The following is an 18,787-nucleotide window of genomic DNA, read 5'->3' on the forward strand; positions in this document are numbered from 1 at the left end:
CGTACCGCCCACAGTACGCCGGGTTGCGCCGGGTTGCGCCGGGTAACCGTGGCCGCCCAAACGGGCCTCGTGCTCGTCCGCACGAGAGTCGCCCGCTTGCACTCTCACGGCACGGACCTGGTCGTCGTACCCTCCTGGCTGTGTGCCCTCCGAGCCCTCCAAGGCCACCGTCGCCACGACAGGCCAGCCCGCCTACGTCGGCGGAGGGCTGTGCCTCACCGCTCGCGTTACCGCTCCACGATTGGTCGCTCCATTCCGACGAGCGGAGTCACGTGATCGGGCCGCCGCCACATTAAAGGACGACTTCCACCTCGATGCCAAAGTGGACTCCCAGCCGCCCCCTCCCGGAACGAGGAAAGAGACAGCAGTAACAACAGAGACACCGGGAACACCAGAGAGGCGAAAAAGATCGTGGAAATTTCGGTCCTGGCGACTGGAGACAGCCGTCTCTTTCTACGGGACGTCCTTCGCCTCTTCTGCCGCACCTTCTCGCTTGGCAGGTACCTCCACCACGGACTTGTCGGACCCCCACCTTCCCTCCGACTACTATCTCTACATCCTCTCACTCCTTCGTCACTTAGCAAGTATACCGCGATCGGTGACTGGCTTGGTGTACCCTAGCCCGCTTGTCTGGGTTTCGGCCGATCGGCACGGTGTAACAGCAGTCGCGGTACGCGCGATTCGGCACGGCGTTCTCCGTCGATCGGTCGGACTATCGATCAACTCGTCGCGACTATAACGTGTGACAGTGGTGATCTGTGCTTGGTTGTATTGAGATGGCAAATCTATGAATTGGATCTGTTGTCTGAGCTATGTCGACCTCGAGTAAGCAGTGTCATGTTCGTAGCGTGGTTCAAAAATTTGCTTCTCTCGTTGACGTCAGATTAAATATCATGAGACATACAAATTATTCCAGTTAGTTTATAAAACAAGATGAATACGGATATACAGTTTATGATAATGATGATAATATATTATAGTGAGTATTACAGTGTGTAATGAAAATGTACTAAACAATTGTAATTAACCAATTGCTGATCGATGTACCTCTTGGCATAAACCATAACGCAAGTAAGTAATAAGTGTAATCGAGGAAAAACGACGCTTCGCATGAAAAATTCGCATGAAAATTAACTGATTTTGTGTTATTAAAGTAAAGAATGAATAAAGTTTTGCATCACACGCATATTAATGACAATGTATGAAAGAAATGATAATAATAAGTTATAGGCTATACAAGCACATCCATGCTTTTCTTTAGCCTTCTTAAAAACAAATTTTAACTTGACGAATTTCCACTATTAATGACAATGCGATATTTTAATAAATATAAAAATACGTAATAGATAAATATACATACATTTTGAAAGTTGAAGAATAAACGAAACTCTTAGTGAGACATTTATCGAGTGAATTTAAGTGCATAGGGTGTTTTTCAAAGGCTACACTACGTTTTGAAATTACATCAAAAAAGGACATTGTGAAAAAGGGATTAGTCAATATCCCACGGTCAACAATTAATTACAAGTCATTCTCTGATTGCTACATTCATCAGAAGAGACATACTACAAGTCCGTATTGTCCCATGCGTAGCAAGCAACAAACGTTGGTACATCCCGAAGAAGATCTGCGCCAACCGCAATTGTCCAGCTCTCGCAATCTGCAGCTCAGCAATCATCTTCAGAATTTGGTCCACGCGAATAAAGAGCTATCGACCGTGAAGACGAGGCCGACGACACCCGTCCTGGCGAACGACGGAGGGGGCGGCTTCTGGCTGGCCACGGTGGCCACGGGGGCAAGTACCCCAGCCGGGCTGCCCCCGCACGGAACTCATCATCCAGCCATGGATCCAACATGTGGATCCGCCGAAACCGGCTTCATCAATAGCCAGCCCTCCATGGCTGAATTCATGACGGCATTGCCACAATTGGCCGGGGATAGTAGCCTAGCACACTCACCGGGGACCGGTGGTTCCATCAGTCCTGGTGCTCATCATCCCGCGTATCATACCATGATGGATCCCCATGGTGTCGCTGACCCCTCGGGTGTCAACGTTCCTGAGTATCCCTGGATGAAGGAGAAGAAAACTACTAGGAAAAGTAATCAGCAAGGTAAGTCACCAAATTATTTAAACAATAGTAAGAAAATTAACCCAAGAATGTTTAAAATCAACAAGCGAATAAGGCCATATTCGATCAAGCGAACAAATACGGCCTTTTTCGCTTATAATGAAAAACGGAAATTTTTCAATTACCATCACTATGAAGACAATGCATTACAATTATAATATTGTGATATATTCATCGAAAAATTACCATACCTTGTACCAATTATTTTTTTTATTATTCATTAACAATAATTAATAATTAATAACTTTAAAATCAAGTATTTATTTAATCTTTAATTATAAAAGATAAATAAAAGATAAACCAATCGACATTATAAACTTCATTGTTGATTAAAAATATATTACTTAAAAATTATGTTTATTATATAAATTATATTTAAAAATCTTAAGGAGCCGAGAATTGAGAGAAATAGATTTTCTGATCTTTATTATTTCTATTAAGATCTATTTTAAGCAAACATAATAATGAAATTTGTCAAAAAAGTCTAGTGACAAACGTGAATGTCAATTAACGAAGCCATTAGGATTCGGCATGCCATTTACAACGTTAAGAGTCTATTGGCGCCTCACCGCTACATTGTGGTTCACCATGGGGTGCCTATCCGACGGCTAATAACAGTTTCAAACCGTTCGTTTCCTACTAGCAATGTGGCACGTCTGGAACACATAACGTATCAATAACACAGTTTTCTACACATTTACAAATATTTAGATAGCAAATAATGATATATTGTCATCTGAACAAAATATGGCATTCAGATGGGGTAAAATTTTCGAAAACAGAAAGTCAACATATAGCTTCTGGACAGAATTATGCTTTTTAATTTACACAATTCGCGCATTTGTAATTTACAGTGTACTGTATAATTTACATATAAAATTAATGTATCATATGTCAAAAAATACGTTCTACATATTACGTATTATATTTATTATATTTAATATACATGAAGACTTAATGAAATCCTGTATGATATTTCTATACAGAAATAAACGTGTCATGAATTAACTTCGCTATGTTATATCGGAAAGATATCTGTAGCAATTATTTTTCCAACAACTTGTTGGCTATTGCGAAGCTAATCGAGGACCAACCGATAAATTTATGGAGAGATTCACGATACAAATTTATTGGTCTCCGATAGCCTTACAATAGCTAACAAGTTGTTCGGAAAACGAGTGACCTGCACACATATTTTTCCGACTTAGCATAGTGAAATTAATTTGCAAGACCTTTAATTACTTATACTTTTATTAAATGCAATAAATAATAATAAACGGAATATATAAACTATATCTTTTTAATGTGCATTAATTTACACGTTGAATTACATGATATCATGCGTCATTGAGGCTCATATAATAATGGATAACGATACAATCCGAATAAGGGTTGACTAACTTTATGGGCCACTAGGGTCACCGTTCGGTATCGTCCGGGACCCTACAAACGTCTTGGTCTATTTATCTATCCCCGTTTCTCTCTTTCTCACATCGATCTTGCGTCTACAACGGCGATTTAACGTCGTGCCGACTCCAAAACGTGGTCGGTCCGTCCGCAGGACACGTCGGAAGATTAAGTGTTTGGCACGGAGGTTAACCAGCCGCTGGCCAGGCGGTAACACGCGGAATCATCTGTAAATTGAGCCCAGGACTAGCGGGAGAGAGCGTCGGGACGGCCATAACTCACATGGGGTGCCGCCACCGACGCCTCGTACACGTCGGCTCTTTGCTTTCAACTACCGTGTTATCCCTTATCGCGCGCTGCCTCGGTCATCTCTTTGTGATTTGCGAGCCTATATATAATAATCGTGCATCTCTTTATAATTATACTTCTGACAATTAGAGCGTACAAAAATTGCATATCTATTAAAATTTCAATCTAATTTTCTGAATATATAATTAAAAAAAATTACGTCTTGTGTGATATTAAAACACAAGTGCTGCAATAATATTAATAAAAACTTTATATTAGACTTATTTTTCAGCTTTTGATTGAATTTATCTTATTTTGTTTAAAAGTACATTTCTTTGTTGTTTTAATCATATCTAAATTTCCATGAATTATAGCCAACAGAAATTAAACTCATTATCTCATTATTACGATTTTAACTGTTGAACCCTCATTAATGAATTTCTATCCAAGACGGCGCTATCTCCGTTATGAGGACGGTGTGTCCTACGAAACCTTAAGTAACATCTCGTCTTTTCGTATGTGTCACCATGCTGCTCGTATTAAATTTCAATCTGTTACATCTACGTGCCCTCCAGCTGAGATGTTTTAGTTCGGGAACGCCGTGGATGGGACGATGAAGGAGAACGTGGTCTGATTAGTTGAGTTATTTGCCAGGAGAAGAGGCGCGACCGACGTTCCATGCTTCGTCGGTAATTCTTGCTGGATACCTTTTCTACAAAAAAGCCACGAATCTACGAGTGTTTTTCCCGACGCCTTGTTCCAGGCGTCTCATCAGTCACGTCGGTGGGTGCCAAAGCAGAGGCGTCAACCCAGCAGACTCCTCCAAGACGCCGATGTGTCAATTAATCCCTGCATCCCTCGGGATAGGACTAGGCTAGAAGCTGGATTATCATCATCCTCACGCCACTATCTTCCGTCCTTCGTCTTACACCCTCCTGCGGGACGGCCATTTTCGTGGCCGAACTGCTTCTTATTAAACTACGTCGGGCTGCGTTTCCGTCATTAATTAATATAGCGGTGATACTTGATGCCGCTAATAGTCTAACGGTGATACTTGATGTTCGCAAAATTGTTAAATAAAATTACGATGTAGTTTTAGACTTGTACAAACGGAGTGAAAATAACGGGAGCGAGGATATAAGAGTGGATTTTCTAAAAAGCCTATGGCGAGACACAAATATCGGTAAGCGGAGAGAAACTGAGGGCAAGGAAGGCATAAAGACTCGATAACGAAAGAAGGGTGGAAGCGAATTGACTATACTTGGCGATTCCATGATATAGGTGATTGAGCGAGCGGGGCTTTACCCTTCGGGAAAGAGCGCAGTACGAAAAGAACGGAGCATCTAATTTAAAGATTCATTGGCAAGTAAATCCTCACTGAATTAGAGATAACTCTCCTAGAAAATCCCAGCTACTATGATATTCCACAATCCGCTGTCTCTACCATTGCTCATGGAAAAGAGTCTTATAACGACAATATTTATAAAAATTAATTCAATGTATAATAAAATATATCGAAAATAATATTTTTTATATTCGCTGACATAAATGATAAATCTACGCTAATCACGTTCTTCCGATTAAAAATACTGTTCATAATATATTATAAATAAAAATCATTTTACTATTAACTTATTATTAATCATTAAATCACTGGTGACATAGGTATAAACAAGTTTCATACTGCTTCTAAATTTATTAAAAAATTGGTAGATTAAAGGTTATATGTACGCAATGTTTGATATATGCTTACAAATATTACAGTCGCTACCATTCAAACAGCGAGGAGTGTTAACAACCGTTGTGCGAAATGATTGCAAATATTCGATGTGGAGTCCGTTCAATCTGGCAAGACGAATTATAGAAAGGAAGAAACGTAGTTCTCATACGTTCTCATACATACAATCTTTCCAACTTGCACATTGGCGCAAAACATCTGGAAGAATAACGCCGCATAAAATATTCCAGATTATCCCCCAAACCGTCTAAGTATGACGCTCCACAGCTGCAGCAGAGGGTTTCAGTAGCAAGATGCGGGTGGCTCACCCGTTTGCACAAAGCTCAAATAATAAACACGGTATAACAAATTGATAATCTGAAACCCCATAATCGTACGCATGTTTCGACCCGGAATCTGTAGCCCGGCACTAAAAGAAGTTTCCACGCTCGTTGTTACGCCAAATGGAGCGCTATAAAAGCGTGGGGTTCGTATCGTTGTACTTCTCTCTGTCTTTCTCTCTCTCCCTCTCTCTTTCTTTTTATTATCGTTCCCTCTTGTTCCAAATAAAATTGTAAATTGTACGTTACAATTTTTTAGAATAAAAAGAGATTTTTACGTTATTAATATTTGATGACGGGATAAATTATTAATCTGTCTTCTTTTTGTGGAGAAAATAATATAATATAGTGCAAATATATATCTATGTATATGTAATACATACGCGATCAAGAACATAATACGAACCAATCGGTGATATTCGACGATGTTCCATAAAGAAAGTGAAACAACCGCGATTTTCTGCGACAATAATAATTTTATGCAAATGTTCGAAGGTGAAGCTCTCTAGAATGGCGACGATATTGTCAGATAGACATCTCTCGCCATACTTTTCGTATTTTCCCCTTTCTAGCAGGGAATAAAAGACATTTGAGGGTTCCTATATCTGTTATTCTACTCGTAAAAGGAAAGGAGGTGTAAAAATTTACAAAAAAGACGATAACATATGCCAGAGGGTCAACTATAAATTGTAAAAATAAACATCTTATGTTGTCATTTAAAAATCTTATTTCTCATTAAATGAGCCATTGACGTTGTTAACAATCACTCTAATTCTGTGTACAACACAAAAAATTATATTAACATTTTTAGTCGCGTTAACTAAAAGTAGAATCTGCTTTCACTAAATTTCTCTGATTTGTGTAATACTTACATTCTTTCTAACATAAATAATTCTCTCACTTGTCTGCCTCGCAATATTTTTATATTAAATACATAATTTTGTATTAAATGATTCTTTTTATATAAATGCAATTATTTAGACGAGATACAGAAATTTTTTTACAGAAATAACCAGAATTCCTAATTTATTTAAAAACAAAGTTTAAAATTACGTAACGCGAGTACATTGATCTCTCACGATCTGTATTTAAAGAATCCTGACTGCCAGTTTAATAAATTGCCAAACTGTTTATAAACCGTTTAAGCATTAACATGGGATGGGAGTGAGAATCTGAAAGGAACTTCAGCCGTAGAGTAAAGGGAGAGACGATGAGTTATGATGGATGGAAAGGTGGACAGGTCACGAATATCACATGACAATAGAAAAAATTGTTATCTATTTTTTCAATATCTTTTATGTTTTGAGGTTTTGTATGATATTGATATATATATATATATATATAATTTTAGAAACATTGCATAGTGATATGACTAACATTTTCGCATTTTAAGAAACAGTTCAACCTAATATCTCTTAGGCACAGTGCAAACAAGATATGCCTTTGACGTGATAGATTATCTACAGCCGTAACTTTCGCAAACCATTAGATATTTCCTATTGTAAATCCGTAGATCTAGAGATAGGTGACTCGGTAGGGCAGTTGCCATATTCTTTTTGTCACTGCATCCCGGAAGATCTCGCCCCCGCTCACGCTTTATATTAAAAATGAACTGTCGCTTCCACTGACGACATGGACGGGTATTTGACTGTACTACCGCTTTTATTTGATAAATCGCGGCGCGACCTCCTCTCTCGGTCATCTGAATTTCTAATGCATTATTTTTCCCGGTCGGAACCATCCGCCTGGCTACGTCGAGTCGCGAGGGTGAATCGCGCCACGCCAGACAGGGATGTCGGGTGGCTGAAAGAGCGATTAAGGATAAAGCAGTGGAAAAGCGACCGAAGAAATAACGGTCTGATCCGAACGAGCTCGGAAACTCCTGACTTTTAGTTATCACGATGATTACCATTAACTTTTATCGTAATTTGAGTATCACGTAATCGCCAAGAGAAAGTTGGATTATTTCGAGCAATCGCTTGGCACGCTTCACGTCTGATTAGAGTTTTGCCAACCTTCTTTTACTAGAAAAATGGGGATCAACAAGTTTGCAATGATTTTAACGTTTCATAACAGGTAATATACTGTCTTCAATGTTACCTGTCATATTTCTTGTAGATTTGCTGCGGTCCACTCGGATTTCGCTGTAAACTTTCTAAACGATTAATCAAACTATAAAATTAGAAAAAAATATTTTAGATATCTTATCAATACGTAATGTCGAGTGAGATACAAATACAATTTTAATATCGTGTGTCATTTCAATTCTAGGCACATGCATAAAATAATTTGGATTTGGAAACTGTTCTACCTCCTTCCTACCTGTTAACCCCCTCTTCTTCCTGGAGTGGATCAACCAAAACCTGTTGCCTGTAATGGGCCTCACAGAGCGATAAAAAGTTTTCAACTCTACAGGAGCAAAAGCCTACATTTCTTCTTCGCCGACAGTTTAGCTTCATAATGCAAAGTCGCGAGTCATTCGGTGATCAAAGTGCCGCTCTCTCTCTCTTTCTTTCTGTTGGATGAGTGGGTACGCTTTCAAAAGCTATTCTGACGTTTCTTTGAGTCGCCATCAGATGTAACATCAGGACATTGACACAAGGAAGCACCGTTTTGCAAGACAAGAGACGGTAGGACCACAGCGAGCGAGGTGATACGACATGTCCTTTTGATTCGTTTCAACGATGGAGAATTGCATCCTTTGGGTGAGCAAACTGCGTTTGAATTGCTGGAGGATCAGACCTCAATTTATAATTTTGCAATTTTAATTTAAGTTTCTCGACAATTCAATGTAAAAGAAACAGAAAACAAATTTCGATTTTTTAATGGTAAAAAAGCAACCTTTATATTGCGCGCGAGAATTATTTATAAACATTCGACGAATTCACGCAGTGTTTTTAATGCAAGGACTGCATTAAATCGATAAATTGCCATAGACGCGGTTTGTCCGAAATCTTTTTTTGTTAAATATTGCCAGTCTACAGACAAATACTACATTAACGCAGATTTAAAATTAACTTGACAATTTTACGTGGACGTTTACAACCAGTGTGGACTATAAGTACTTTAGGGTACATTAGCCCCGAAAGCAATGGAGAACTCACCCTACCTTATCTTCTTTTCTTTCGCGAAGACAACGCACGGTTACGCTAGGGTGGACGCTGTAGGTCTAACGGAAAGAGAGAACAGTAGAAAGAGAGTGGGTGGCAAAGGGGAAATCGTCGGTAGAAAGGAGTGGGACTGTCTAGAGTAATTAGCTAGCCAGACCAAGCCAATATCGCGCTGAAAGATTTTCAACTCCCCGACGTCAACTTGGAACCGTCGCGACGGGAAAATCCGGCTCGAGCCACTCTGTTTATAAAATGTCAGGACGTCAATAAAAAGTCATGCTACGTGAAGCATAGATAATATCAGGGGAGAGAGAGAGAGAGAGAGAGAGAGAGAGAGAGAAAGTGAATGGAAAATTCCATAAGTTTATTAACAACTTAATTGTACAAAAAATTATTATTAGAGGTATTTCCGATTCCCTGTGTCGTTTCAGATAACTGTGTACAAAAGTCTTACGAAGAATCCCAAGTGACCTTCTTCTGTAACACTTTTGAAAAAGGTTACTTTCTTCTTGAGAAGAGAAACATGCGTATCGCGATATCTAACTTTCTTACACAATTCAGTCGATCTAAATATATGAGTATAGAAATGTTTGTGAATTATTCCTCGTATCTGTTTTACATATATCATCACGTATTCTTGTTATATAGAAAAATCAACTTTTTTATTGCAGTAGAACCGTTTCAATTCTAATATACAATATATATCAAAATCACCACTATGCTATCAATTATTATTTAATATTATATTTAATGTATTAATAAACTACTTTTTCTTTGTGTGTGTATCCCTGTATATCTTCTTTAGTCTTTATCTGAATAATGTTACTATGGGATTAAAAATCTACATAATCTTATGTCTTTGTTATACGTTAAACAATTTAAGACGAATTATTTAAATTAAGACGTGTTGCGATTGCATTTTTCTATTAATAAACGAGCTGAAGATCAAACGTCTCCGTTTGACTGTTCCTTTATGTCTGTATTTTCTTCACGGAGTGGCCGAATAGAATCCTTAGGCATGGCAAAATAATGGAAAGAACAATTCCGGAATTGGATGTTAGTGCTCAGGTTCAATCGATTGTCAGGATGACAGTCCAAGCATGACTCGCGAATTCGTAGGAAACCTCCCGCGCGAAACTCTGTACACGCTGGACGTGGCTGACCAGCCGGCCGACTGACGGACGGCTGACTGCCTTTCTGATTGATGATCGCTACTGGACTCTCTCCGCCGCCATGCATACCCTACCAACACATCCTCCTCCGTCCTTCACGGGCATCCACCATCCCCCGAGCGTAGCGCGAGTGCCAGCCTTCACCCTCTCCGTTCGCTGGACGCGTCGACTCATTCCCAGAATCGCACCTCTACCCTAATCTTTTTACGTTGCTCGGATAACACCTTGTTCTCGAGCCAACTCATTCAGAAATGCAAAATTTAAATTGTGGCTTGATATTATTAATACATTGATAAATATTGCTATCTGAAATAGTAGATATATATCACTTAAATTTAAAAATATATATATATAAATTATTATTTAAACAATAAATATTTTGTTTTTTGTTAAATTCATTATTATATCGATTTTTTGTGCAGCATAAAAAAAATACAGAGATCTTATTATAACATTTAATTGAGAATAAAACTGTATATGCTATGTATGTGTGTGAGTATATGTTACGTATACGTATGTATATATTAAAATTAATGAGTATATGCTGTTTTCTTTATTGATTGCTTGCACGAAGAGATATTTTTACGTAAAAATATACAATTATTAATATACCAATAGTAATTAATATTTCCTTATATAGTTTAATATATAAAAAAGTCAATCAATCGAATATCTAAAAAATTATAAATATATATAAAATCGAGGGCTAACGAGTCAATCATTGGTTCTTATGTGCTTATAATTAAAAACTTTTAATAATAAATTCAGATATAATAATTCATAACAAACGTTTCTACCTATTATTAAGCCATTTTCAATGTGAGCAATCGCAAATTTTCAAAATTGTCAATACAAGTTAGAGGTCAATATATAAAATCGATATTTTTTAAACGGATGATTTCGCAAACAAAGTAAAAAATTATATTAAAAATAATAAGTGGAATGCTATGCAAATCAATATATATCCATAGTTATCATCACGCAATAATTTATAAAAGAAATAAAAGATATTCCAAAAGATAGACCGGAAATATGTGGTTTGAGCGTGACAAAGCACGCCCATACTATTTAACTCTTAATCGAGTAGAATTCGCGTATGGATGACCCGACACGACCAGCGAAGAAGCAGTTACAAGTGAATGGATCCACCCTCATACCCCGCAGCGCCCCACCACCATGTAGCCCATCGCCCACTTCCTTTCATTGGGAGCAATATTTCTTTTCACGAGTCCCCTCGCAGGGCCTTTATCTAACAAGGAGCAAATCATTTCCCTATTATTTGCTCGCTATCGCACTCTCGCTCTTCCAGACTTCCTCTTCTGGATTCGTTTTACTCGACCGAGTATTCGGGCTCTTTATCCCCTCTTTCTTCCACTTGTCGTTGCGTTTTTCTCGTCGCTATATTTCTTGGAGACCATCCAAACCTTTCCATCGCGGTGCTTTTACTCTACTCGGTACTTATTTTAGAGCTTTATTTCATATATCTTCGTTTTGCTTTGTTTCCACTTCGTATATTCACATTAATTTAAAGAATATTACTAATAACAAATAGGAATTAAAGGCCCATAAAGGTCGAAGCTGAATCTTTGATATTTAAATAACGCCGAAATTTTACCGGACTTAAAAACGCAGCTAAACTACCGAAATAATATCACAATTAAATTTTGATACTCAATAGGTATCTATTAAGGAAATCTTAATATGCTGGATTTCCGGTATACATGCATGAACATATGAGCCGTTTATTTTGAAAGTGGCCTAAGTCCATTTTTCAATGTTTTGTTGTTGACCTTTGTAGTAGCGTGTACAACTTGAAGTTAGCTGTCATAAACAACATTTTTTTTTTAAATGGACTTAGGTCACTTTCAAAATAAACGGCTCGTATATAAAAATTCACATTGAATTATTTAAGCATCAAAGATCCAGCTTCGACCGTTATGGGCCTTTAATTCCTATTTCTTTTATTGGTTGTGTTCTCATATGTATAATAAGATTTTTATTGTCTAAAGAATATTATAATATTCTATTTTTATCTTAATATTTATGTATTGAAGCAATATACTATCTCTAGATATACTATACTAAAATAAAATAAACTTTATGTTTTATCGTATTTGTATAAAACTTCCTTCGTTTCAACGAAACTGAATAAAGGAGGCTGGAACAAAGCTTGAAATTCTACTGATCAATCTCGAGAAGATAACTTTCCGTTCGCGGCATTTCTCCCTCGACAGAAGTTTTCTCTCGTAAAGTTTTTCTTTTCCTTTTCCTAAACACGGATTCAATAGTATTCCTTTTTTACAAATCTTCAAATTATGTTGTACAATATCGTCTAATATTCTACAAATGTGTCTACACATACTTCCCGAGTTATCACCGTGTAATTATAAATTATTTTATCAAAAATGTTAATATTTGTGGTAATAATATATAAATGTAAAAACATTTCTTAATTTATAATCTCACTTTTGCGATAGAAGAAGAATGATTCAATCGTAATGAAGTTCCTACACGCCCTACAGAAAGTACACGAAGCTCGCAGGAGAGAATTGATCTCACGATGGTGTTTGAGTCAGTCTAAAGGGGTGGCCAGTGGTCGGTTTAAACAATTATCACGAGGGTTGACCACGTGCACGAGTCGACACGGGTGGTAAATTATTACACACGGGGTTGCTTAGGACGTACTGGGCTCTCTAGAGCTCCAGAGTTCAGACTACATTAGCATTATCGCTAAAGATCAAAATCTTCTAAAAGTCATTTTCTATATAACAAAAGAAATATTATATATATAATATTTTTAAATATATGTCACTAGATGAAAATAACACATAAAATTGTATTAAATATTAAAAAACCTTTTTTAACATTTTTATTAAAAACAGAATACAACAATTGCTTCAAGTATTATTGAGATTAACTATTGTATACTTTTTATTTCAATTAGTATTTATTATTTATTTATATACGGATACGTATACATAATAATAGCATACGTGTAGAGAATCGATTTCAATACAAGTACTACATGTTACTGAATTGCGTTGCATAAGAATCACACGGGAAGGAGTTGTGCTCGTAAATCCAGTCGCGCTACAGAAAACTTGTATATCTCCGTTCCCCGAGATGAAGGGTGAGACACAGGGCGAGTGTCCTTTATAGCATTGTTAACAACTAATGTATGCGGCTCGGATCTCCAAAACCCTCTCGCATTTAACATTCTTTAACATTATTATACACATGGCGCCCGTCTGAGTACTCTCCATGTATCCATCCTTCCTCTCCGTCACCCTCTATCCCAACACCGACCCTTCGTGCCCTCCGGGGCCGATTTTTGTCAGTTTTATTTAACTGCAACCACTGAATCCCTTTTCCATCCTTTCCTGCTTTCTTTCTGTTCTCGCACCCTTTATATCTTCGAGACGAGAAGCTTTCTCTTTCTCTTTTTTAAGATGCCAGGCACGTTTTAGGACTTACGATCAGCGCCGTAATTTCGACGAACAAGTGGCGCTTACTACTTTCTGATGCGACTTTAGGAGCGCACAACGAGAGACACTTGGAAATAATATATCCTATAAATAATCTAGCTGACGTAATGGACTCTAAAATCTGAATATAGTCAATAATAATTTGAAAAGTTGTTTCATGTCGTGGATAATTTTATCCTGTGTGGAATTAGAAAATATATGCTATGATTTGTATTTACACCTTATTTTTATCAATAAATTCGCATATTTATTTCTTATTTATAAATATGCACATTAATTGATAAAAGTGAAGTATAAATATAGATTTATGAATATAAATTTTTATTACAAAATCTATAGAGAAAAAAATTAAATGGATAAAGAAATCGGACCGTTAGCAGTCGCGCGTTCTCGTAATCATTGTTACTACTCTCGCCGATTAATTAATCGCCATGTTCAGCGGAAATTGATAATTAAAACTGCTTTCGAAACGGTTCTTTTGGCGTTTCGCTGTAAGTCAATCATGTGATTTTGTAATTACCTGAAATGCTGGTGTACAGTATAACGAACGTTCTTAAGAAATTCATGTAATTAATAACCCACTCGTCTCATGATAAAACGAAGAAAAAAATCAGAAAAGGAAACCTTGCGTTGCCGCTGGGTCGAGACTAATTAAAGGTAACTCGTAATATTAGTTAATTTATTGCTGGCTGCGTATAAACGTCACTTCCTATTGGCCGCGCGGACGGCCTGATGCATGTTTAGAACCAAACTTCTCTTTCGGTAGACGTTTTTCTCGGCTAATTCGAATAATCGGCAAGATTTCTGTTCATTCGTTATGTCAGACGTAATAACTCATAGTAACGCGATTAATGAAACGTGTTCTAAGTTTAGTTTTGCTTTTACATACATGGCAGGCAGAAACTGAATTTCGATAAATTACGTTACGCATTATTTTTACGCATAAAAAATACATATCAGAACTATATTTCATGCTATGTATTATGCTTCATAATAATCTTTTTTTGATATTTTCGTCATTTATAATATGATTTTAATTTTACCTCTTATAATATAATGCACAATGCAGTGTAAAATTATTAATTTTTTTTATATATATCAGAGATGTATTAATACGTTGTATATTAGATATATTAATTTTTTTACAAGACAAGTTTTCAATTAGAATTTATTTCAATAAAAATTGCTATTAATATTACTTGAACAGGTTTTTACGTAGCTCATACTTAATTGAGAAAACAGTAATGTTTGATTAGTATAGATAATGACCAAATATATGTCTATAAACACACGTACGCGAACTTAGGAAAGAAAACGACATGCATAAATTGCTCATGGTTATCGACCATATACTTCTCTTTTCAAACGAGTCGACCCAGCTGACAGACGCCTAATTACTGCGATATTGATCCGTCGAAACTCGAAACATCGCGTACGATTCTTCATTCTCTCGAACACGACTACGCGTAGAATATCGTCCCCAACGTTAGCCAATGTAATATCATGTTAATATTTATGCTTGTGTACCTACGTAATAATACAGTTACATAATACATATTTCACAAAAATTGATATTCAGTATCTGAAATTATTTGATCTATCAAATTACCAATGTTACATAATAAATATAAGGATATATATTATATTAAAATATACGAAAATTTAAAGTATAATGCATATAATATTTACTTAGTTGAAAATTATTAATACACTATAAAAAGTACAATTTACATTTTAATAATAAGGTAATCGAGTTCTATATGGTCTACCAAAGCTATGCGATTTTTTCCAATTCTTTGTTGAGTCTAAAATTGAAAATTGATAATCAGATTCAAAAGAGGAAATATTTCTCAACGTTAAAAAGAATATAAGACATTTTCGAATAATTACAAGGGTGCTGTAAAAATTTTAAGAAAAAGTAGCATTTAGGTCATATTGGGTACATATGTATTCAATATGGTCTAACTATATGTTTTACTCTTTTTTATAAAAAAATATTAGAGAAATAAAAAATAAAGTAATCTAATATTATTTTTATAAGATTATAAGTTTATTTGTTTAATAATATATTTACTTATTGCCATGTACACAAATAAGAACTATTTTCCAAACAATTTACTTATCTATTTATTTACTTATTTCCACAATGGTTAGCAAATAATTAAAATTTATGGTCAAGAATAACAAAAGTACCTAGAAAAATAATCGGTATATGTACTCAGTATGTCTAGGTTGGTCATAATGGTTCTATCTTACAAAGAGTTTTCTCTCTTTGTTTCTAAACAAAATATTATAACAAAAATATAACCGAAATATAGTGTTGTAAAATATAAATACATAGCTACAATAATATGAACTACGAAAATTAACAACCATCTCTTAGCAGTCATAGAAAGCAATTACTTACCTACGAAATATTACATCATACTATAGCGTTCTGCATTTTGCTTCACTGACAATAACGGAATGAACAAACTAAGCAATAAATTGATCGAGTCAAACGGACAGCCTGCACGACTTATTAGTACTATCTGTAGAATTCAACGTGTAATTACCCATCAAACAGCGAGTAGGTCACATATTGGATATTACAGCATATATACTTAGAGTCCGGTTATCTTAACACATGATAATTAGCGATGTCTAATAGAAAGATATATTACTGGAACGTAGAAAACTTATCCCTTATCTGTATAAAATTTCATTCTTAAATATACTGTAATTAAATGCTTTGGTATATATATGATGAGGATATTACGATTTCATCGTTCATTGATGAGCTGAAACGTTGGCATTAGCAATGGATGACGACACGACGATAACCCGCAAATCCTTTGGCACCTCTGATGAGCTGTGACCACTTTAAATATGTAAAAAGTATTTTTCGATAATGTTCAACAATGATATTTCAGAAGATAACAAAGAAAAAGGTATAGGCATTCAAAATGTCACAACAATACACAGTAATAAAAACAAAATGCTAAACAAGACAAAGTAGGACAGAACAGAACTTTCTGGTTATGAAATTGCCATTGTCACATAACGAGGAAATTTTTTTAAAGTATTCGGTCAGAATATCAAGAAGATACAAAATTTACGGGGGTTGGGCTGCAGAAGATGAAAGAAGTAGAGGGGCTAGCTCTTATTTTCTCGCGACGGTTTACATGGACGTTGGGGTAAGCCGCGAAGGATTTAAAATTTGTAAAGATTAAAATAAACTTTTTATCCGGCTGCGACTTCTCGGTCCCAGAGGAGAAGGTGGAGGAAGAGGGGTTGGAGACGACGGCAGTAGACAAGAAGCTTGCTCCGGGACAAGAAGCTCAGAAGAGCTCGGAAAAAGGCGGTCGTAACGCGAATGGAGGATGTAATGAGAATCTCTCAACTCGAACCATAATTCAAAAAATTGTTGAAGGATTCTACGTTCTGTGCCGCAAATTGTCGTGAAATTAGTTTCAAATTTGTTCCCTGGGAGGAGTACAGGACTCGCGATAGAAGTGCCTTAAATATTTATGAGAGCGGAACTAAAATACATAAAATTGTTAATATCGATTTTATAACTGTTTGCACACGCGCTTGAAATATATATAGATTGAGTATACTCTTCATCCAAGATTTTAATATATTTAAAACCTGGCTTAACCCAGGATAACGTCCATATGTAATTCTAATTTATTTTTACCCCCAATTTGCCTATGTGGTGAAACAAGAGGAAATTGATCCGGGAAAATCAGGAACCGTTATGTATTTTGATCATCATTGGATTATTTTAATCACATTAGTGTTCGAACATCGGGGCACACCGACATCTCGTTACGAAAAGGTGCGCTCACAAAATCAATCTCGCGTCTAATGGAAAGATGGCTTTTCATCCCCCCTGGAGACCACTCCCGTTTCACATACCGAGCACCCTATACCTTAAGTATTACTGTTATTTTTCGGTCGCATTTTTTTCGATATAATACTATATTTTTTAACAAAACTTTTTCTCGTAAAGTATTATTTCAAATATTTCAAAAATTCTATTTGACATATAACTATAAGCATTTCTTTTGCATAGAGATTTTCAAGGTAAACATTCTTTTTAATTTTTTCCTAGATATAATTTTTTCTTGAAACATTTAAAATGTCGTGTTATTATCGCAACACATTATAAATTACTAAACATTGATATTCAATTCGCGAAAAAAATAATAATAATATGCGCTAGAAATCGACTTCCTTTATTACATAAACCGTTATTTAAATAATGTTGCACTAGTAATTATAAAGAAAAAAATATGTAAAACTGCAAAATACGTAAGCGTACACATTCCAAGAATATGTATGCGACAATTACAGAATTAGTTCCAACCAATTGCAGATCACGGAACAAAACACCAATTGACTTGTTTGTCAGGTAGCTTATATGAACCTTGTTGCGTAATTATTTTATATATATTGTATGTCGTCGGTAAACAGAGAGTTGTTAAAAACGAGAAATTTTTTCACTTATAGTTATATAATTATTTACAAAATAAATATCTTATGCAATTGTCATAAACAATATGGCACGTTCTGAACTATAGATGATTGATAATATATTGCGATCGACATCAGCTTCCAAGAACTCGTCAATACCAAATAGTCGTCACGAAATCTCGTGAGTTTTTATTACGAAATAACATCTAATGGTATCACATAGTGAACCCAGAAATATCATTAATCAAAGATCATATCCCTTCAATTATGACTCATGCTACCGCAATTTTTGCGAACATTTTTGAATAAGCTAGGCCAGGCTTACATCTTTAGGTATACTTGTATATATGTATAATCTTTTATCGCGTGGATCAACATGAGATGCGAAACTGCGCGTTCGCCAGTCGTGCACGAAGAAGTCGAATGTGCCTCGTCGTACCACCCCAATGATTGCAGGTTGCATCGGCAACGCCTTCTGACGTATCCAGCCAGTCTGAACCACGCATATGTACGTTTTGCCTTTCTTTCACCACGGGAGAGATCCCTGCGTCCAATTTTCTTGCACGAAGGGCCGCTCGCCGTCTCGCCCACCATAATCACAGGTTGGCGAACCTGTGCACGTCCAATATGGCCGCCGGTGTGGTTGGTGCGGAGCACCAACGTTGCCGTGTCTTCGGCAG

At 36.4% G+C, this 18,787-nt stretch overlaps 1 protein-coding gene across 1 annotated transcript in view; it reads left to right on the forward strand.

Annotated features, from left to right (window-relative positions):
* The first annotated feature begins 1,585 nt into the window (after positions 1 to 1,585).
* Positions 1,586 to 18,787, forward strand: part of LOC108766262 (homeotic protein proboscipedia) — a 25,482-nt gene continuing 8,280 nt past the window's right edge. Inside the window, exon 1 of the mRNA XM_018515443.1 lies at positions 1,586 to 2,111. Coding sequence (XP_018370945.1) covers positions 1,586 to 2,111 — 526 coding nt within the window. The remainder of the gene's footprint in view (positions 2,112 to 18,787) is intronic.

This window comes from Trachymyrmex cornetzi, unplaced genomic scaffold, assembly GCF_001594075.2.
Source record: "Trachymyrmex cornetzi isolate Tcor2-1 unplaced genomic scaffold, Tcor1.1 scaffold579, whole genome shotgun sequence".
Lineage (NCBI taxonomy): Eukaryota > Metazoa > Arthropoda > Insecta > Hymenoptera > Formicidae > Trachymyrmex > Trachymyrmex cornetzi.